General features: G+C 40.5%; 1 protein-coding gene across 3 annotated transcripts in view; it reads left to right on the top strand.

Annotated features, from left to right (window-relative positions):
* Positions 1-22,051, top strand: part of MNAT1 (MNAT1 component of CDK activating kinase) — a 137,048-nt gene that overhangs the window by 47,716 nt on the left and 67,281 nt on the right. For 2 of the 3 annotated variants that reach the window (XM_040975484.1, XM_040975485.1), the window contains exons 5-6: positions 7,076-7,216; positions 14,410-14,535. In XM_040975484.1, the coding sequence (XP_040831418.1) occupies positions 7,076-7,216; positions 14,410-14,535 (267 nt within the window). The remainder of the gene's footprint in view (positions 1-7,075; positions 7,217-14,409; positions 14,536-22,051) is intronic. The other variant, XM_040975486.1, reaches the window with a different exon arrangement.

Here is a 22,051-nt window from a genome sequence, read left to right as displayed (position 1 = left end):
TAAGATTTATTTTTATTATTTTTTATTGGAAAGGCGGATATACAGAGAGGAGAGACAGAGAAGGAAGATCTTCCGTCCGATGATTCACTCCCCAAGTGAGCGCAACAGGCCGATGCTATGCCGATCCAAAGCCAGGAGCCTCTTCCAGGTCTCCCACGCGGGTTCAGGGTCCCAAAGCTTTGGGCCGTCCTCGACTGCTTTCCCGGGCCACAGGCAGGGAGCTGGAAGGGAAGCGGGGCTGCTGAGATTAGAACCAGCGCCCATGTGGGATCCCTGGCGTGCAAGGCGAGGACTTAACCACTTGCGCCACCACGCCGAGCCCAAATCTTTTTTTTTTTTTAAAGATTTATTTTTATTGGAAAGTCAGATATACAGAGAGGAGGAGAGACAGTGAGAAAGATCTTCCGTCCGATGATTCACTCCCCAAGTGAGCACAATGGCTGATGCTGTGCCGATCCGAAGCCAGGAGCCAGGAACTTCTTCCAGGTCTCCCACACGGGTGCAGGGTCCCAAGGCCTTGGGCCATCCTCGACTGCTTTCCCAGGCCACACGCAGGGAGCTGGATGGGAAGTGGAGCTACCGGGATAAGAACTGGCGCCCATATGGGATCCTGGGCATTTAAGGCGAGGACTTCAGCCGCTAGGCCACGCCGCCGGGCCCTCAAACAAATCTTTAAAAAAGAAAAGAAATTTTGGTTTAATTCAGTTGAGCTGATATAGTTATTTTGAGTTTAAAATTGATTATTAAAATATGTTGTATAAGGAAAGAATTACCTGTGTGCAGTGATGTAATTGTCTAATTTATTCATGTTCGTTTTACATTTTTCTGAAAAAGAAAAAAAATTTATTTGAAAGGCAGGTGTACAGAGAGAAGGAGAGAGAGAGGGAGAGATCCCTTCTATCCTATGGTTCACTCCCCAAGTTACCACAGTGGCCAGGAGCTTCTTCTGGGTCTACTACGTGTGTGCAGGGGCCCAAAGACTTGATCCATCCTCTGTTGCTTTTCCAGGCCATAAGTACGGAGCTGGTTCAGAAGTGGAACAGCTGGGATATGATCGGGCAGCCGTAAGGGATGCTGGCGTTGCAGCTGGTGGATGAGCATGCCGCACCACAGTGCCAGCCCCTAGCTTTAATGTTTTTTAGTACAGCTTGGCTTTCTGCATTTGAGTCCGCAGAGATAATTGCTAAGCAAGTTGTAATCAGTAAAATGATTGATAAAATGTAAATGAGTAAAAAAAAGTCTTTGAATCGCAAAGCTTTCATTTTGTTTTGTGTTTAAATTTATTTGAAGGCAGAGACGAAGGGAGAGAGAGAGAGAGACATCTGATTCATTCCTCAAATGTGTGCCGTTACTGTGGCTGTGGACTCAGTCTGGGTCTGCCGTGTAGATGGTGGGGACCACATGTTTATCTCCTGTTGCCCCGTGTGCTGTGGCAAGCTGGAGTCGGGTTCAGCAGAGACAGGAGCCAGGCCCCTGGGGTGGAATGTGGGTGTCTCCAGGGAAACAGCTGCTTCCCTGCTCAGCTTCTGTTTCCCTCTTGTGTCTGGGAGGGACTTCCTCCTAATGGTGCTAAAATGTTTCTCTTAGACACTTCTTTTCTGCCATAAAACTCTCAAGGAATCTGGCTTCCTTAAAAAATCCATCTCATTTCTGAAAGCATTAGTATGCCAAAACTAAGTACATCAAAAATACATCTAGGGACATCAAAGGTAAATGTAAAATAGTGTTGCTGAGGTAATCTTTGCATTCGCCCAAGTTAATTTTATAATGAAAGGCCGTTCTGTTCAAGCAAATGCCTTTTCACTCATAGTTTAAGCTGGGAAGTAATATTGTGGATTGAAATGAAAAAATAACCTAATTCTAAACTGGCTTTATTAAAGTTGGAACTCCTAAGTGTCAGATTTTAGAAATGATAAGTGATGGAATAAAGCAGGCTTATTGTTTCCCGTGTGCTACAGTGAAATTGTTCTGACTGCTCTCACTGTTTAGTAATGCTTAGCCCTTGCTTATGTTCTTCATGTCTGGGGAGTAATTCCTTATCACTTACCACTTGATCACTCTTGGCAGAGCACTTGTTAGTGATACTTACTGGGGAGAGTGATATTGACATAAACATGGACTTCAGGTTACATTTTTTTTTTTTTAAGATCTATTTGTTTATTTGAAAGGCAGAATTACAGAGAAAGAAAGACAGACACAGAAGTCTTTCATCCACTGGTTCTCTCTCCAGAAGGTCACAGCAGCTGGGTTGGGCTCAAGTCAGCAGTCAGCAGTCAGCTGCTTTCCCAGGCGCTTTAGCATGGAGTTGGAGGGGAAGTGGAGCAGCGGGGCCTCCAGCCAGTGTGCATACAGCGTGTGGGCGGTGCTGCCTTGCTGTGCCTCAGCACCAGCCACCAGGATACAGTTTTCCCCCAGTTTTATAGTCCTTTTGTTATCAATTACACATTTTTAATTTTATTGTAATATTTATTACAAAGACCAGCAGGCCGCAGACCCATGTGGGCCACTGATTAGGATAGAGCAGGTTTGGGTGCAGGTGCAGGTGAAGGTGGGTAAGGTAAATGTTTCCGTTTTCCCTCCTGTGTGTGTAGGGAGTTGGGAGGTAGAAGTGCCTTGCTCCTCTTACTGTCAGACTGCAGCTGACGTCATTTGATGTTGCTTTAGAGACACAGATGAGGGGGACAGTATTCTAAGCGGTAACTTGAAAGGTCTTGATTGTTTGGAGAAGTCGTTGCTTCCTTGCAGCGAAGGGGAGAAACTCTGTGTGGGGCCTGCTGCCTGTCCATGTCTGTGACAGCATGGCCTGGAGTGTTCAACCTGGCCTTCAGTCCTGCTTCCCATCCTTGAAGTCCTCTTCTGGCTTAGATGAACTGGATGTCTTGCCTTTTGGATTCATCTGGGTGTACTCTCTGATCTTGTGCCGGAATCAGCAGCTGAGGTGGCCCCCATTGCTACAACATGTGATCAGGGGTTGGACCACATAGCTATGTGATTTTTACCGAGGCCAGGGATGGAACACGGAAGTCTAGTTGAGGCATACTCTAAGAAACTTTACCTGTGAGGTTCTCAGACCTGTCTCTGCTGCACAGCAGCCAACGCAGGTTCTGGTAGGTGCAGCTGCCTGACCAGTCCCTCCTTCAGTCCTGACTCTCACGCATGCCAGTGGTGTTGATGCCCTACTCAGGGCAACCCTGCAGAATCCCTGCCAGGCCCACCCTCAGCCCCTGTTCTCACACAGGATGGCAGGTGCTGCAATCCGATCTGGCATGGCCTGCCCCAAGTTCTAGCACTTGCTGGCAGGTGCTACGGCCCAGCCCCACTCACTTCCAGCCCTGACTTCTGTGTGCAACCTCAGGTACTGTGGCCTAGTTGTGGTGACCCTAAAGAACCCCTGTGAGTGCTGCAACACAGCCTGGCCCTATCCACCACCAACCCAGGCTCTTATGCGTGCTGGGGAGTGCTTTGACCTGGCCCAAGGAGGCCCTCCCGATTTCTCCATCTGATCCACTTCTCAGCTCCCTCCATTATCTGCGAATGCAGTGACCTGGTCCATGGAAGGCCTTAGAAATCACGCATGTCAAAACAAGCCTGGAGTGGACCCCATTCCAACTTGTCCCCAGTCCCCATGGGTCATATGCAGACAGGATGCCCCAGCTGATGTGATCCTGTGTTGGTGTGGTGGATGCTCTGTTTCCTTCACCCCCCAAATCAAAAAGAAAAGGAAAAAAAAAATAGGCAGCTATGCTGTCACACTGTTATAGATAACACAGAGTTGGCCTTAAACAGGCCTAGAATGCCAGTCAGCTGTGTGCTAATTGTCTCCTGGCCATGTAACACTTACCTGGATATTAAGCATCCTAGGCAGCTGGGGCCCGGGTTACATTTTTTTTAGGGTGGTGTTGGTCAGCATGTATCAGTAATGATGGTCTCATTGGGAGGAGTGAACCGTGGTGTGTTATGTAAAACATGAGCTACAATTCATCTTTTGTTAGCCTGAGGTAACAACTAGCACTTTGTGTCTCTGGATGTTGAAATCTCATTATTCTGAAAAATTGCACTTGTATTATCGAAACGAACTCATCTTTTGTTTGAATAGGCGCATGGAACGACACATTTCTGACACAAGGAAGCTGTTGCTGAGTTGCTTTCCAGAGAGATCTTGTTTGTTTCATTTAGCCGAGACCTAAACTCAAGTTGTAAAAATTAAACAAAACAAAAAAGTGATCTAATCTGGATATAGGGTCTTAGTAAATTTGCTAGTTTTTATTCTTGATTTTTTTTTGGATTCTTAATAGAGATTTCAGTGTATAATTTCTAGCAATCTGACCAAAAATATTAAGCACAGCAAATTCATTTGAATATCTGATAAACATATATTATACAAAGATGTATGAAAGCCTTTATTTTAAAATTTTATTTAATTTTTTTAATTGGAAAGGCGGATATACAGAGAGGAGAGACAGAGAGGAAGATCTTCCGTCCGATGATTCACTCCCCAAGTGAGCACAACCGCCGATACTATGCCGATCCGAAGCCAGGAGACTCTTCTGGGTCTCCCACGCGGGTGCAGGGTCCCAAAGCTTTGGGCCGTCCTCGACTGCTCTCCCAGACCACAGGCAGGGAGCTGGATGAGAAGCGGGGCCGCCGGGATTAGAACTGGTGCCCATATGGGATACTGGGCATGCAAGGCAAGGACCTTAACCACTGCTCGACCATGCCGGGCCCGAAAGCCTTTATTTTTAATGAATGTCTTTTTAAAGATTTATGTATTTTTACTAGAAAGTCAGAGATACAGAGAGGAGGAAAGATAGTGGAGGAGCTTCCATCCGATGATTCATTCCCCAAACTGCCGCAACGGCTGAAGCTGAGCCAATCTGAAGCCAGGAGCCAGGAGCTTCTTCCAGGTCTCCTACGCGGGTGCACGGTCCCAAGGCTTTTTGCCATCCTCGACTGCTTTCCCAGGCCACAAGCAGGGAGCTGGAAGGGAAGTGAGGCCACCGGGATTAGAACCAGCGCCCTATGGGATCCTAGTGCATACAAGGCAAGGACTTTAGGTGCTAGGTTATCATCCTGGTCCTTTAATGAATGTCTTAATCACTTGGAAAGGACTGTGTTCCTGTTGCTATGGGTGCAAACCTGTTACTATGGGAGCACATAAGCCATTCTAGAAGGTTGGGTAACACATTGTAGTGGTGATGATATCTGGATAGGGCCATGAAGCACGAATAGAAGTTGTCCTGTTGAAAGAATCAGGACAGTAAAGAGGACAGGGAGAATAGCATGGAACATTCCAGACAGGAGAAAGTGAGAGCAGAGGTTTGAAGGTTTGGGCAATCATGGAGAGTTCTGAGACTTGTAAGTAGCTCTGTGTGTGAGGGGGTGGCAAGGGTGATGGAGAAGTAGAAAGTTCCTGGGCAAATATTACTGAAAGTCCCTTCATTGCTAATTGTGCCAGATTCGAACAATGACAACCTAGTTAAGATGAATTTTAATCTACCAGTTGGTGAGGATGGTTGTAGACTTTATGGTCTCAGGAACCCCATCCATTGCTGCCATTTTGGGAATGAACCCAGCAGACTTCTTTCTAAACTCAGATTTCGTCAATGTCTCTTCAGTTGCTTCAGTATGACAAGATTCCATTAAACTTTCTTTCACCCTTGTATTTCATGGCTTACACAATCCAAGCATCCCAGTCATGTCTTTATCCCGTTTTTTGTTTGTTTAAATGGCTGTTCCAACATTGATGGGACTAAATGTTTAAATCCTTGGTTCAGTTTTTATTTTTTAATTTCCTAGGGCTGCTATAGGAAGTTAGGAGACATTTAGTCATTTGTGATACCAGGGATTTATTGATTCTGTTCGCCATTACTTGAGACTGAGAGTTAGCAATCACGGTGTGAGCACTGCCTTGCTCCCTGCGGAGCTCTGGGGGGCGTCCTTTCTTCCCCTTTGCAGCTTCTGGTCATTGTCCAGCGGAACGGGTCACGGTGCGGTGTGTGGTTCATCAGTGTAATGTCTGCTGCTCTTTGCACTTGCTCTTCTCCCTTGCACCTGTCCAGCATGACCCCGGCTACATCACAGCTGCAGAACCTTGTTTGCCAGTAAAGTCACATTTACAGGTACCAGCAGTTAGCACTTTAGTGTGTCTTTCTGGAGGCCACAATGCAACGCTCAGTGTTCGATGTGAAACCTTTTCTGGTTCTACTTGTCCTCCCAAAAGGAATTCCATCCCTGTCAATGGTGTGCTCAGTGTGTTCCCTATGCCTGCTCACACCTGTTCTAAATGCATATCCATTTGCATTGACCTGCATTTCTTTTTCTGGGGCTCATCCTTTGCTGCTTATGTGCTATTAATCAAGTGGTTCAATGTGCAATTTCTGTGTTTGAGCCCTTAACTTTTACATCTGTTAATACTGATCCTTCTGGATCATTTGAATTCTCTTCCCTCCTGGAAACCTGGGCTAGAGTCACGATAAAGGGCTAGACGTGTGTAGGATGATTGGGGAGATGCTGCTGGCTCTTAGCAACTGCGCTGATGTACAGGAACAGAGCGGAGAGGGAGACAACAAAGATCACCTCAACGTTAAGTTGTCATGTGATGTTGGTGTGTACAAACAAGGGCTATAGGAAGTGTTCAGACTGAAGCACCTGGTCTCGAGAGTGCACCATGTTCCTGTGCTCCTCCTGTTTCATTTCATTTTTAAACTTACTATATGAACTGAACAAATTGCATCTGTATTCCGATAGACCTAAGAGCTTAATGCTGCTTTTACCTTACCCTTCCTGCTGTCAGCATTGCCCACCATGTTCCTCCGTCCGTGTTTAAATGTTGTTGTGCTGCGGCTTATGTCCCCTGTTTAGGTGTTTCTTTAGTGCTAGCTGCCATTCTCTTTCATAGTAACATGTTCATGTGAAATAAAATGAGCTGTTAGTTCCCCTTTTAGCAGAATTGCTGCATTCTTGAAAAAAGTTACTAGTGTGTTTTATTTTTCCAAAAAAGACAGTATGAGACTTGGCATGCTCTTGGTTGGTAAGTGTAGTCCATGCTACACGTATATGTGCGTTTCTGTTTTAGACTCGGGAACAGGAAGAATTGGAAGAAGCTTTGGAGGTGGAACGGCAGGAAAATGAGCAAAGGCGCCTCTTCGTGCAGAAGGAAGAACAACTGCAGCAGATCCTGAAGAGGAAGAACAAGCAGGCGTTTCTGGATGACCTGGTATGCGTTCACACCAACAGTGCTTCCTGCAGAGTCTTCCGGGTGTCGCTTTCCTGTTTAGTACGCTAGCTAGTGCTGTTTACACTCTGTGCTCTGGGTCTCCTTTAGTTTTGGTGTTTATTTATTTATTTTAAATATAAATATGTCTATTGTGAAAGTTAACATGATTTTATGTTCCTCATTTTTAGCCTATTCTCCTCTAACATAGTGTTGAGGCAGTTTTCTGTTTGGTCATCCAGCGTGTTGGCTCTAGGGTATGCAAGAGAACATTCCGAGGGTGAGAAAAATGGAAGCTGATAATGTTAAGGACTTGGGGCTCGAAATGGCAGAGCATCAATTCTACCATACTAAAAGAAGCTAAACTTTCAAAGGAAAAGCATATAGATTCCACTTTTTTATGGGAGAATTATGGCTACCATTAACCCACACAACATGTTTTGAAAAGAATTTTTCTAGAATATTAGTGTTTTTGATACTCAGTTTCTATCCCAAAGTAATTTTACTGATAAGCTTATTAGCAATGGCAATAATTATAATTGTACCCAATTACCTGTTTGTTTATATACTGGCAACTGTTATGTAGAATTTCAATTTAATTTGTGAAAATGACACCGTTTGTGGACTTGGAATGATGTCAAGATGAAGTGGTGTATTTTATTTCATCCTTTTTTCTAAACAAATTTTTGTGCATGCATTTATTTTCAGATGAAACATTAAAGCTTAAATAATGCTAGGATACTTATAATGGATTGTTTAAATGTTTCTGAGCACGCTGATTAAAGCTCATTCTTTTCAGAGCCTTTTTCTCCTTAAAAACTTGCTCTGGCTTAAGTGTTTTGGCTCTGTGCCAAAATGTGTAATGCCTCCAGTTACTTCACTCTGGCTGAATTATGTTTTGTATTTTTGCATGGAAAAATATGATATTTGTAAGAAATGGCAGTTTACAAATTGTTTGAATTTTTAAGCAAATAATGCCCTATATAGTCTATATTGTTAGATGATAACAATAGTCTTGGGACCCTGCAACTGCTTGGGAGACCCAAAAGAAGCCCCGAATCCTGGCTTCAGATTGGCTCAGTTCTGGCTGTGTGGCCGCTTGGGCAGTGAGTCACTGGACAGAAGATCTTCCTTTCTGTCTCTCCTCCTCTCTGTATATCTGACTTTACAATAAGATGGTAATAATAATAATAATAATAATAATAATAGAACAAGATTGTTGGTCTAACTACAAACATAGTGTTGAGAAAATAGCTTTTCATATAAAAAGACAGTAAATAAATAGACAAAAAGCAATTAAGAGAAAGAAGTAGGTGAGAATTTAAGGGAGAATAGGAGTAAGGGTGCTAATGATGTTAGCATAGAAAATGCCCATAAACTCTGTTTTCTAGGAGTGGATGAGAGTTTGGTTCTGGGAAAGCTTTCCTTGGAAGCTTTAAGGAGTCCCTGAAATGGTTGAGTGGCAAGTGTAACCGACAGTTGAAATGACACATGAGTTGTGGTTTGTAAACATGGTTGATAACAAACTAAACATTTCAGAAATGGATTAGTATTGGTGTTTTATTGGAAGTTTCTTCTTATATTATACAAAGGAGTGTATTTTGGGAGGAAGAATTTCTATTCTATACCATTGGTTGGATTAATTCCAAATATAGAGCTTCAATAGTCAATAAAAATATATTTTTAATGTTCTGTTTTTCATCTGATATTATGAAGGTGTTATATTTCATTTTGAGGTTAGCCACCTTTGTATAGTTGCTATTCTTAATATTATCATTTTAGTGACCAAAAGTACTGGGTTTTGCGGCTCCTTGGTATAAAATTTCTCTTTGATAAAGCACAATATTCAGTTGCTAATGCTCATTTGTATAATGTGGAGTTAAGACTGGTTTTGTGAGTTTTCCATCTTGGTTACTTTCTGTTTTCTGCACCTGCAAGTCATTACTGCACATATTTTCTTCACTATTTAGATCCTGTAACATGTGCTTAAATAACTCTTAGTAATTTTCTCTCTTCATTGGTACAGGTAATTATTGCAGATTGGATTAGAATGCCTCTAAGTTTAAATCTTTGATTAACATGTAAAATTGTATTTTAAAAGATTCTTAATTTCTCAGTTTTTTAGCAATTCTTTTCTGATAAATGTTAACATAATTTTACTCCTAACTGAATTGATTACTTTTAATTTTCTTGAACCATTATTAACACAAGGATATTATAGTTTATTTTAAAAACTAACATTACATTTATATCTAATAGCTAAATTCCAGGAATTAATCTGTAGACCTAATTTATGCAATAAGTAATATGTATTATTTTTTTATACTGTTTATTGATTTGGTTTTGTGCCAAATTCTTTTTAAACCTGTAATAAGCATTGACATTTAAGAATGTGGATGAAAAAAAGGAAATACAAGTGTACATTAAAAACTGAAATGTCATGTTACAATATTTAAAAGTTTTAAAAATAAGTTTCATTTGATTTTTGTTCAAAAAGGCTTTGACATTACATAATATTGTATGTGATGATATTTTAGTGCTATGATCTTATTTATTGCTTAAGATTTCAATAATGTTGGCTAGAATGTCCATTTGGTTGATTCTAACTGTAGATTCAGGTTTTTTTCTTTTTTTTTTTTTTGACAGTTTGGACTAAAGTTTTTTTTGTTTGTTTTTTAAGGTTATTTATTGGGAAAAAGGTTTTTAATCATGTCCTGACTTATTAAATTTTTTTATAATACTCTGAGAATTCGTTTCAGTGAATGTCTTAAAATTTGTGTGGAGTAATATTATTGTCCAACACAGTGGTTGATTTTTATTAGAAATATTGTTTCCCACATGTTTTTCTTAAAGTCAGTTCAAATAAATCTTTTAAAAATGGTTATATAATTTTTAATGAGTATTACAGGCAGTCTTATTAAAATTTAAGTATTAAACAGTACACCTCTAGGTAATTGGGCTAGGGAGCCTTTCAAGGTAAAATGGAAGCCTAGCAAGACTGAAATATCCGGAAAGCTGAATCTTCATGTTAAATATTTCCCAGAAAATGTGTTTCACATGACTTTTTTATGTTTTAGGTTTGTTGTTATTGTTTGAGATCCTGCTTAATTATATTCTAACTCTCATAGAAGCATTCAGGCCCCACCATTTTGAGTGCGAAAGTGAGAATGAATTTAGTTAGAAGTAAATTCTGTACTTTAGCACTAGGGTTTGTGCACAATTTGTAGAATTTTTAATTTTTTGGTGCAAATTTTAATTTAAAAAATTTTTTATTTTTCATGATACAGTTCCTTAAGATCAGGGATTTCCCCTAAAGCCCTCCCCAAGAATGTTCATTTTTATTAAATTTCAGCTATTTACCAAGATACTTTAATACCCAGTTCCTTTTATGTGAGGGTGAACCCAAAATTAATACAGGTTGAAGTCTTCAGTAGCAACTTTTTTAGAAATGAACATGATTTCTCTGTATGTAAAAAATTTTCCTTTTATAGCAAATGCTAGTTACAAAGATGGAATTTATTCCAATTAGAGTAAAAACTGAAAAGGAAGGATTATAACATTTTAACCAAGAAAATTCTTCATTTTTTAAGTTTTTGTATGTGAAGAGTTAGAACTGTTATTTAAAAATACAGTTGGTATTAGCCCATTTAAAATGTTCTTCATATTTTAATTTTTAAAAAAGATTTATTTATTTTCATTGGAAAGGCAGATATACAGAGAAGAAAAGAGAGAGAGAAAGATCCTCTGTCTGCTGATTCACTCCCCAGGGGATATAATAGGCGGAGCTGCGCGAATCTGAAGCCAGGAGCCAGGAACCTTCTTCCAGACTCCTGTGCTGGTGCAGAGTCCCAAGACTTTGGGCCGTCCTCAACTGCTTTCCTAGGCTACAGTCAGGGAGCTGGATGGGAATGGAGCATGTGTAATACAAACTGGCGCCCATGTTGTATTCTGATGGATGCAAGGCGAGGGTTAAGCCACCCTGCTGTCACACAGGGCTCATACTGTAAAAATCTTAATGAAGCAAAAATAGCTGTAGGCCTTCTTAGTTATATTGTTATTAATATTATTAGTAATGACTAGTGGTGGAATATTTAGCGTATTCAAATATATAATCATAGTATATTTTATTAATTCTCCATTGGCCTCTTAAGTCTCAATAATTTTGTTCTAAAATAATATTCTATATTATAGCCCAAAGTTGTATTCTTCTATTTACTTTTTAAGAAAAGCAATTTGCTTATTTGAAAGAGAGGGAGGGAGAAAGAATTAGAAAGGGATGTCTTCCATCTGCTAGTGTATGCCCTGTATAGTTACAGCAGCCAGAACTGGGCCGAGCCAAAGCCTGAGCCAGGAGCTTTGTCCAGGTCTGCCATGCGGGTGACAGGACTCCAAGGCACCTGTGTTTTGCCGCTTTACCCAGGCCGTCACCAGGGAGCTGGGTGGGATGTAGATCCTGGACAGGACCGTTGCTCACGTGGAATACTGGTGTCAGAGGTCATAGGTTTACCCGGGATCTGCAATACCAGCCTCCTTCAGTTTACTGTGTGTTTTTGATTTATGAAGATTTCATTTATTGATTTGCAAGGCAGAGATGGAGAGACGGAGAGGGGGATGTAGAGCAGCAACATTCATCTGGCTTACTCCTTCAGTAGTCAAAATGGCGGGGGCTGGGTCGCGTGGAAGCCTTAAACCTGGAATTCCATGTCGGTCCTCACGTGGGTACTGTGACCCACACATTTGGGGAATCTTTTGTTAGTTTCCCAGGTATATTCGTAGGGAGCAGGGTCAGAAGTGTAGTAACTAGGACTCGAACCTGCAACCATATGGAATGTTAGCTGTCAGTGATGGCTTTGCCTGCTACACAGTTTTGCCGCACACTCTTAACATTTTAATTGTAATACTGCATTTCCAAGAAATCCTCTGTTATTAAGTTTGGATATGGAATTTTATTCTTGGGCAATTCTGCTAATTAGAAATGGTTAGTATGTTAAATACTGCTGCAGTGTAATGTGAAGCAATTACTTTAACTATATTAGTTATCAACACGTGTGTCTTAGAAAATGACAAAGTTCAGGTTTGGTTAGAAGGTTAGAATATGTTTGCTTTCATGCTGTGAAATGTTCACAGAACAGTTTCTTCAGGATTCAGTTATGGGTAGTCACTACTTGGTAAACTCTCTTCAGTCAAACAGAAGGAAAAGATCCTTAAATGTGCATATGGAAAAAAAGTTGAGACATTGAGGAATTGCAATCAGACTTACAACTGACCTCTCATAGGAAACTACAGGCCAGAAGAGAATGGAGCAACATATCCCAGATTCTAGAAGTAAAAATGGTCAGTCCAGAATAATGTACTCAGCAAAGCATTCCTTTGTCTTTGAAAATGGAAGAAAATTCTTGCACAGTAAAGAAAAGCTCACAGTATACGCCTCTTCCAGACCTGCCCTATAAAAGATGTTCTCTTGTTAAAGATGTTCTCTTAACAGAAGCATAGCGCCCACCAAAACCAAAGGCAAATGTGAAGAACATCCCAGTAAGATAATAACAGGAGGCTAAATGAACAACCCATTGTTAAAATGACAGGGCCAGATTACCATCCATTCATATTAACCTTGAATGTAAATGGATTAAACTCATCAATCAAACATCATAGATTAGTAGACTGGATTAAAAAGACAAAATCATCTATTTGTTGCCTAGAGGAGACACATCTCACCAAAAAAAATCAGTGGAAACTGTATCTCATGGGTAATGATGTTTTTGTTCTTGAAATTTGTCTCATTAAATTCTTTACACAGTAGTGGAAGATGGATCTTGATTTTCATTTCTTCAGCTACACATTGGTCATTTGGTAGCATGTCATTTAACTGCATGGCATCGTCAATTTCTTTTTTCTTCCTGTTGATTTTGTATTGTGGATTTTCATTTAAGGGGATGTATAGTAGCTGTGTAATGGAGACTGTCATATCCAGATGTGAGTCTACAATGCAGTATGCATCTCTACTTCCAGACTAAAGATGGACTCCCAATGAAACTATTCAATATATCTTGACAATAGGATGCTGGACTCTCTGCCATTGTCCATACCCACGATTATGGACTTGTGATTGTTTATGAAAAAAATATATACTATTGTAATAATATACGGGAAATCAGCGAGGGTGTACCGGGGGAGGGCATATGGGGAAGGGGTAAGCGTAATCCCAGAGCCTATGGAAATACTATGTCATAAAATAATAATAAAAATGGAAAAAAGCTATCATTTGAGCAGTGTTTTTTTTTTTTTTTTTAACAGATAACCTGGGAGTAGCAGATAGAAATGTGCTTGTATCTGCATCTTTGTTTATAAGTAGAGATAGCATTGTGCATGTGTGTGAGAGAGAATCTCCTATGAGGGCTTTTAGGTTCTGGTTTAACTGAGAATTCAGCAAGGAGAATGTCTGGATATCATTTAGTCTAGACCCTGGCACCACAAAAGTTTAACCATGCAAAAAAATCAATACTAGCTTACGTGGAAGAATTAGTCGGTAATTTGCTTGTGTTGTTGAAGTTTGTGTGCAGAATTGTGAAAATAGTGGCCCCGATTTAGTATCCATCAATATAAGATTAATAAAATCTTTACTATTATTTGATGACTTAATTTAAAAAATGTTGCCTTACTTTTTCACAGCAAGTCAATAAGGGAGAGTAAAATACACTCTCGGTTGTGCTAACAATAGTTCCATTGTGCAAAACAGAACACGGACAATTTCCAAACGGCCCCAGGTGAAGTGTAATGGGAAGCAATTTCAGGCTGGTCTGAATTCACTGGTAAAAGAGTGGACTTTTAGAAATAAACATCTGATCTACGTTATAGTACTTTGTCATTCTTTTTGTGATTAGCTTATTTTTTTTTTGTTGTTTGTTTGGTTTTTATTAATGTGGTTGGTTTGCTAGATGAAATAGAGCCCTGTTCTATTGTCTTTAATGTGGATCTTATAAAAATACTTGTTTGCAGGTTATTTTGATTTATAAGTCTACAACAGCTTTTTCTAATTAGGGAATGTTAATATATTTTTTTTTTTTGTAATATGTTCTCCATAAAACGAGCATTTAGTTCGGCATCAGATGCTTATGGAAAAAGGCATGATTTAAAACACAAATCTTGTTGCTCTCTGCTTTTGCCTTTGTAACGTTCCTGTTGGGCTTTGCTCGTAGGAGAGTTCCGATCTTCCCGTTGCTCTGCTCCTGGCGCAGCATAAAGATAGATCGACGCAGCTGGAGATGCAGCTGGAGAAGCCGAAGCCCGTCAAACCGGTGACGTTTTCCACAGGCATCAAGATGGTAAGTCTTACGCTCATTGCTTATGTTCATGTTGCCTGTCAGGGATTATATTTTCTAATCTTGTCTTTATTTTGAAAGTAGCTGCAGAGGTTCGGAGGTGCAGCAGCGGTGTCTGATCTAAGCTAGGTGTCTGGAAATAGACATGTGTGCAGATAAGTGGGACATGAAGTCATACATAATTTTCAAAGTGTGTGACGTGTTGTCATATGTAATAGTTGTGTTTCTTTTTCTTTTAAGCTTTCTTGTAGAAAGTTATTTCCTAAAAGAGAAAGCATAAATATTGTTAGGAAACCAATTATCTACATAGATAAAACAGGGAAGCAACTATTTCAGTGTGTTTTCTCTGAATACTTGTTCTCTCTGTGCACAACTTATAAAAATATTTATTTCAAATGAAAAGTGACAGGAAAATACAGGGAAAGAGAAAGAGCCCCCCCTTTTACCATTGTACACCCCATTGGCTCACTAAAATGTCTGCACCAACTTAGAGCAGGCCACACTGAGACATGGAACCCAATACTTGGGCCTTTAGCTCTTGTCTCCAGCGCACTTTACTAGGAAGCAGAATCAGAAACACAGCATAGCTGATACCCGAAGGGTATCGTAACTGGCTCTTGTCAGTTCATTAATTCATTGGGTCACAATGCCCACCTCCACATGAATATTTGTTTTTCGATTTATTTATTTATTTGAAAGGCAGAGTCAATGGGGAGGTGAGGAGAGAGAGAAATCATCTTTTACGTTTTTTTTTTTTTAAGATTTATTTGTATTGGAAAGGCAGATTTATAGACAGGAGAGAAGAGAAAGATCTTCCATCCATCTCCACACGTGGCTGCATTGGTTCACTTCTGAAATGGCCACAATGGCCAGAGCTGAGCCAATGCAAAGCCAGAGCCAGGAGCTTCTTCTGGGTGTCCTACGTGGGTGCAGGGTCCCAAGGCTTTGGGCCGTCCTCTGCTGCTTTCCCAGGCCACGGGCAGGGAGCTGGAGGGGAAGTGGAGCATGCCACTGTGCAACAGTGCTGACCTCACATGAATGTATTTAAAAAATATTCAGCAGCCATTTTAAGCTTTTAATTGTTTTAAAAACAATTTTAATTTGGGTTCCAAGGTTCTGTTTTTTGTCATTTCCTCAAATGAAGGATTTTATAGACGAATGATGTATGAAACTGCTTCAAAAAATTAATGAAGAAGAGTTAAAGTTTATTTTGCTGTAAAATTTTGAAATTTCTACATTTTTTTCATAATACAAGCTTCCATGAAGTTTTTAAAGACCTTTTTTGTATTTGAATCCTTTCTTTAAAAAAAAAGAGTTATTTATTTTTATTGGAAAGAGTTATAGCGAAAAGGGGAGATGGAGTGAGAGATCTTGCATCTCCTATTTTACTATCAACTGGCTGCAGCATCTGATGCTGAGCTAATGTAAAGCCAGGAACCAGGGTTCTCTTTGGGGGACATAATTCGGGGCTCCAAAGCTTTGGGCTGTCCTCTGTTTTCCCAGGCCACACACAGCGAGTTAGCTGGATGGGAAGTGGAATAACCAAGAAACAAAGCAGCATCTACATGGGCTCCTAGCTTTTGTAGGCAGATGGTTAGCGTGGTGAGCCATTGTGTGCATTCTTTCAGACTGGCATCGTGGAGTAGTGGATCAAGCTACTGCCTGGGAAGCCATCACCCCGTATAGCACAGATTTGAGTCCTGACTACTTTATTTGTGAACCAGCTCCCTTGTTAATGTGCCTGATATTGCAGCGGCTGGTGGCCCACGTACTTGGGCCTCTGTCTCCCATGTGAGAGACTGATGGAGTTCCAGCTCTTGCCTTTGACCTGGCCCAGGCCCGGCTGCTATGGCAGTTTGGGGTGTGAACCAGCGATGGGAAGATGTTCCTTTCCCTCTCTCTGACCTTTGTATGCGCTCACCTGCAGGACCATCTCTCTTGCATGACTCTGCCTTCCAAATTTGAAAAAAAAAATTAGTAATTGGGCCTGGTGCGATGGCTCAATTGGCTAAACCACTTTTTAAGTGCTGGCTTCACCATCTGGGTGCCGGTTTGTGCCCTAGCTGCTCCACATTCCATCCAGCTCCCTTGTTGTGGCTTGGGAAAGCAGTGGAACATGGCTCCTGGCTTTGGTTCAGTATCAGCCTTTGCGGCCGTTTCGGGAGTGAATCAGCGGACAGAAGGTCTTTTTCTCCTTCTGTCTGTAAATCGTCCTTTCCAATAGAAGTAAATCTTTACTGAAAAAATTGGTTCTTTTGTTTAGGAAATAGATATTTTTGGCATGTTGGTTTTAATATGTTTAGCATTTCAGATTTTTAAAATAAAGCCACTTTAAAATACCTAACATTAATTACTGTATGATAGTAATATAAGCCATGTGGAAGCGTTTTTAAGGATTTTAGACTTTCGACCCAGATAGACCTGAATTCAAATCTCATCTATCCTGTTTATTTTCCATGTTTTAAAAATTTTAAAATTTATTTGTGAGCAAGGGTACAGTGCCCTAGAGAGCCTCATCCTCTGCTTTGCTTTCCAAATGCCTGCACGGGTCTGGGTTGGGCCTAGCCAGAAGTATAAGCTGAGCACTCAGTCCACATTTTGGAGCAGTGGTTATATCTGTATTAAATTTTATATGCTCAAATATTCAGAATCACTTTTACACTTTCAAAGATAAAATATATTAATATGTCCTCAAATAATGTGAAGAAAACACTACTAAAGAGGTTAGACTTTAGATTGAGACAACATAGTACTGAGGAAAGAAAGTGAGCATGGCGGGAAGAAAACCTTGGCTTTATTAGATGTGTGGCTGTGTATCCATGGGTAAGTTAGTGCTTTATTTTCAGCTTGCTTTTATAACCATAAATTGAGAAATTTTTATTTCATATTGTTCAAAAGTTTGTAATGTGGACCCTGCATGCTAGCCTAGTGGCCATATCCTCGCTTTGCATTCACCAGGATCCCATCCCAGGTTCCTATCCCAGCTGCTCTACTTCCCTTCCAGCTCCCTGCTTGTGTCCTGGGAAAGCAGAGGAGGATGGCCAAAAGCCTTGGGACTTTTCTTCCACATAGGAGACCTGGAAGAAACTCCTGGCTCCTGGTTTTGGATTGGCTTAGGTTCAGCCATTGCAGCCATTTAGGGAATTAACCAACAGACAGAATGTTTTCTGTTTTTTCTTCTTCCTGTATATCTGTCTTTCCAACAATAATAAATAAATCTTAAAAAAAATCGATATGTATATCTACGGCATTAATCATTGGTCGGTGCTGTCATGACAGGATGTCCTCACCCCACATAGAGTGCTGGGGCTTGGTGTCTGGCTTTGGCTTCTGACTTAAGCCTTCTGATGCAGAGCTTGGGAGACACTGGTGATGACTCGATGGCTGGTTTTCTGCCACCTCCCTAGGAAACTTGGATTACGTTTCTGGCTGCTAGCTTTGTCCTCGTTCAGTATGCTCTGTGGGCATATTTTGAAATTGAAGAAGCATCTAGGAGCTTTCTGTATGTCTCTCAAATAAATTTTTAAAAAGATAAACCAGATGCCCAATATATCCAGCTAAGTATATAACTGAAATGTTTTATAATTTCTTTCCCTAAAAGATTGATTGATTGATTGTAAAGGTAGAGTGGCACGAGACTTAGAGAGAGAGGGGGAGAAAGCTGTCTTCCATTCATTCGTTCAGTCTCCCGGTGCCTCACTGGTTGGAGCTGATGCAGTACGTTCTGCTCTCTCAGGCACATTAGTGGGGAGCTGCATTGGAAGTGGAACAGCCGAGGCTCAAACTGCTGGTGCTTGTTTGGGATGCTGCCGTCTCAGGCTGTGGCTTAACTGGCTCCATCTCAACACCAGGCCATTTGGGTCTCCGTATGTGGTTGTTAGGAGCCCATGTGCTGTTTCCCCAGGAATGTTGTCAGGGGGCTGGAGCGGAAGTAGAGCAGCCAGGATTCAAACCAGTTCTCATGTGGGGTGCTGGCATGGTCGCCTGCTGCATCACTCTGCTAGCCCCAGATGTTTGTACATTTTATAATTTGGTGAGCTGTTTTTGGGATTCTTGAGTTTTGGGAATATAAAATTTTTTTATATAATTATTAATTCATGGACAAGTTGAGGTGTATAGGGTTTTCACAGATGCATAGAGTTGTGCATTTTCTGTGACAGTCATGATACACAGCATGTCCAGCACTCGTCAGAATTCCCCGTGATAACCTTTTGTACTTAGTCAATGCTATAAACCCAACTACTGGCAAAACCAGTGCCCTCTTTGGTATTTTGTTTTGATTTTTCCAGAAGTCATGCCTTGCAAAGGCTTTTAGACCTGGCTTTGTAAATATACCAAAATGTATTTAAGATTCATAATCTGTTCCTTTCTTCCCAGGAATATACAGTTATATGTATTTTTTAAAAGTTTTTTTTTAAGCATTTGTTTTTACTTGAAAGGCAGATTTACAGAGAAGGGGAGAAAGAAAGATTTTACATCTACTTGTTCACTCTCCAAATGGCCACAACAGCTGGAGCTAAGTTGATCTGGAGCCAGGAGCCAGGAGCCTGCTCCAGGTCTCTCATGTAGTAACAAGGTCCTCAGGCTTTGGGCCATCCTCGACTTCTTTCCCAGGCCACAAGCAGGGAGCTGGAAGGGAAGTGGAGTGTCTGGGAGCAGTAGTCACGTTCTGGGGTCCTGGGGCTTGAAGGTAGAGGATTAGCCTATTGAGCTATGGCACTGCCCTCCCGACCCCCTTTTAAGGTTTATTGATTTTGAAAAGTAGATTTACAGACTAAAGGGGAGAAAGCAAGAGAGCCAATATCTGCTGGTTCACTTCCCAAATGGCTGCAATGGCCAGAGATAGCCCCCCGGATCCCAGGATCTTAGAACTCCATCCAGGTCTGCCATGTAGGTGCCAGGGGACCGTGTACCTGGGTCTTCTGCTGGACTGGAAGTGGAACAGTCAAGTCAGTCAGCTGGTGTTTATGTGGGATGCTGGCCGTCCTAGGCTGTGGCTTAACTGGATACACATCAGCATCAGCTGTATGTGTTTATCCATTCAGTTATTGAAGGGTTATGGGTGGTTCCTGTTTTTATTCTGATTATGAATAAAAGCTTCTGCTGAAATGCCTGGAATCAAAGTGTTTCAGCTTTCAGAGAGTTTTAGATTTTGGAATATTTGCATAGAATTAAGAATCTTTAATTTGAAAACCTGAGATCAGAAGTGCTTTAGAAGCTGAAAATTTGGGGTACCAACAAAGTTTCAGATTTCAGTGTGTTTCAAATTTTGTAGTTGTGGATTAGAAATATTGAAATGTGTGAAAATTTTCATACAGTTGTATATGTGTATGTACATTTGTGTGTTCTCTAGTACCTGTCTGTTTATATTGTTTTTCATTTTGCTTGGGTTAATTATTAGCCGTGAGATTGCTGAGTTACACATTAAAAGTTCTGCCAACCCTACCAGACTGTTTTCCAGAGGGATCACATTATTTTGTGTTTCTACTAGCAATATGTAAATGTTCCAGTTGTTTTGCATCTTCACCAGCTTTCAGTTTTGTGAGTTTAGAAAGTTTTTAAAGCCATTTTAAACAGGTATAAGTTTTGACCTTAATGTTCAATTAACATATTAGCTACCTTTCCAGATAATATAATAACCTTACTATTTTATTTGATTTCCTTCTTTTCTTCCTCATGTATATTTTGTGAACTTGTGAAATGTAATTTACATGCACAGGAATGCACAGAACTGGACTGTTTAGCTGTCTGAATTATCAGAAAGTGAACATCTGTGTGGCTGTCAGATTAAGCAAAACATGTATTGCAGGATATTCTGAATGGACCGCTTGTAGCCACCTGATATCTGGGTTACATTTCACTTTTTTTCATTTGCCATTATAAACGTAAGGATACATCAAATAGAATAGATGAATAAAATGAAAAGACGCATTATTTTGAACAAAATATTTTAGGAAGCCATACCACAGATTGTTCACAATGCATATTTTCTATGAATTTTTTGAAGACTCCTTGTATGCCTCTTGTATGCCTAGATTTAAAAATTTTCTTGCAGCATAACTTTCCACACATTTTTGGAAGTACCTGCTATTCCATATTCTTGCCAACAGTGGTCATTTTCCTTTAAAGTTTAACAAATCTGATAGATATTTAGTAGTGTGTTATGATTTTCGTAGTAGTGTATTCTTTGAGTAGTAGTAGTGAGAATGAACATTGATTGGCTAACACACTGTGTGAAATACCTCTAATACCCTTACTTGTGTATGTGAGTTTTTTCCAATTTGTCATGTTTTTGTTTTAATTTTTCAAAAGATTTATTTATCTCTTTAAAGTTTTGGTTTCAAAGAAATATCTTGCATCTGCCGATTTATTCGTTAGATGGCTGCAACCGCCAGGGCTGCGCCAGAAAGGAGCTTCGTTCTGGTCCCTGTCTGGGATGATGGGGCCGAGTGCTTTGGCCATCTTTAGCTGCTTTTCAAGCCGTTAGCAGGGAGATGGATTGCAGGGGGCAGCTGATATCACAGGAGTTTTACCTGCTGTGACACCGTATATATGTCTTAAATAACTTGTCTCACTTAATAGTTTTTTTTACCCTCTTATATGTGACAGACGATTCAATCACTTTTATCCATGCTCAGGTTTTTATAAGTTCAAGTTTGTAATAGAATACTTTTGTAGCAAAATTCAGCATTTGGCTTAAGTGCAGGATAACCTTAGAGTGACATTGTATTTATGTGAATTTATTAATGTTTATTAGCTGACAAATAAGGACATTGAAACAATGTTGGAGAAAAATATGTTTATGAAATGTTCTCATACTCCTTTCAAAAAACCAGTCCTTAAAGTGAAGGAGGAAGGTAATTTTTACTGATTGTGTCCAGGAGTTGATTTCATTGCACAAATTTGTTTGACTGCTTAGTGTAAACCAGATATAGGTTAGGTGCTAATATGGAAGGGAAACAACAGGGCTTGTGAACTTGTTGCCTGTGATATTTCCTTTTAATAGTAAGGGTTATCTTTGCTTTTTGTGTCTTCATGATATGAGGAGTGTGCTTTTTTTGAGGGCTGAATCACAAAAAGATGACAGTGAAACTCATTCACTTTCCATTCTGTTTAATTCATGGGAATTAGAAAATGACAGCAGATGTCCTCTGATTTGGAGAGAGGTAGGATTTGAACTATTGCTGCTGCTGCTGCTGCTGTTGCTTCTTCTTCTTCTTTTTAAAAAAGATTTATTTACTGTTACTGGAAATGCAGATTTACAGAGAGAAGCAGAAACAAAGAACTTCATGCACTGTTTCACTCTCCAAATGACTGCAATGGCCAGAGCTGAACCCACCCAAAGCCAGGAGCTTCTTCCGAGTATCCAGTGCAGGTGCAGGGAGCCAAGCCACACACAGGGAGCAGGAAGGGAAGTGGAACAGCCAGATAGGAAACAGAGCCCGTATAGGTTGCCTGCACTGGATGGTAGGAGATGAACCCATGGAGCCAACACGCCGGCGCCTGAATTACTGTCTGA

This window comes from Ochotona curzoniae, unplaced genomic scaffold, assembly GCF_017591425.1.
Source record: "Ochotona curzoniae isolate NIBS_2020 unplaced genomic scaffold, NIBS_Ocur_1.0 contig_2688, whole genome shotgun sequence".
In the NCBI taxonomy this organism is placed as follows: Eukaryota; Metazoa; Chordata; class Mammalia; order Lagomorpha; family Ochotonidae; genus Ochotona; species Ochotona curzoniae.
Note: the sequence above shows the minus strand (reverse complement) of the source record. Positions and strands in the feature narration are given on the sequence as shown.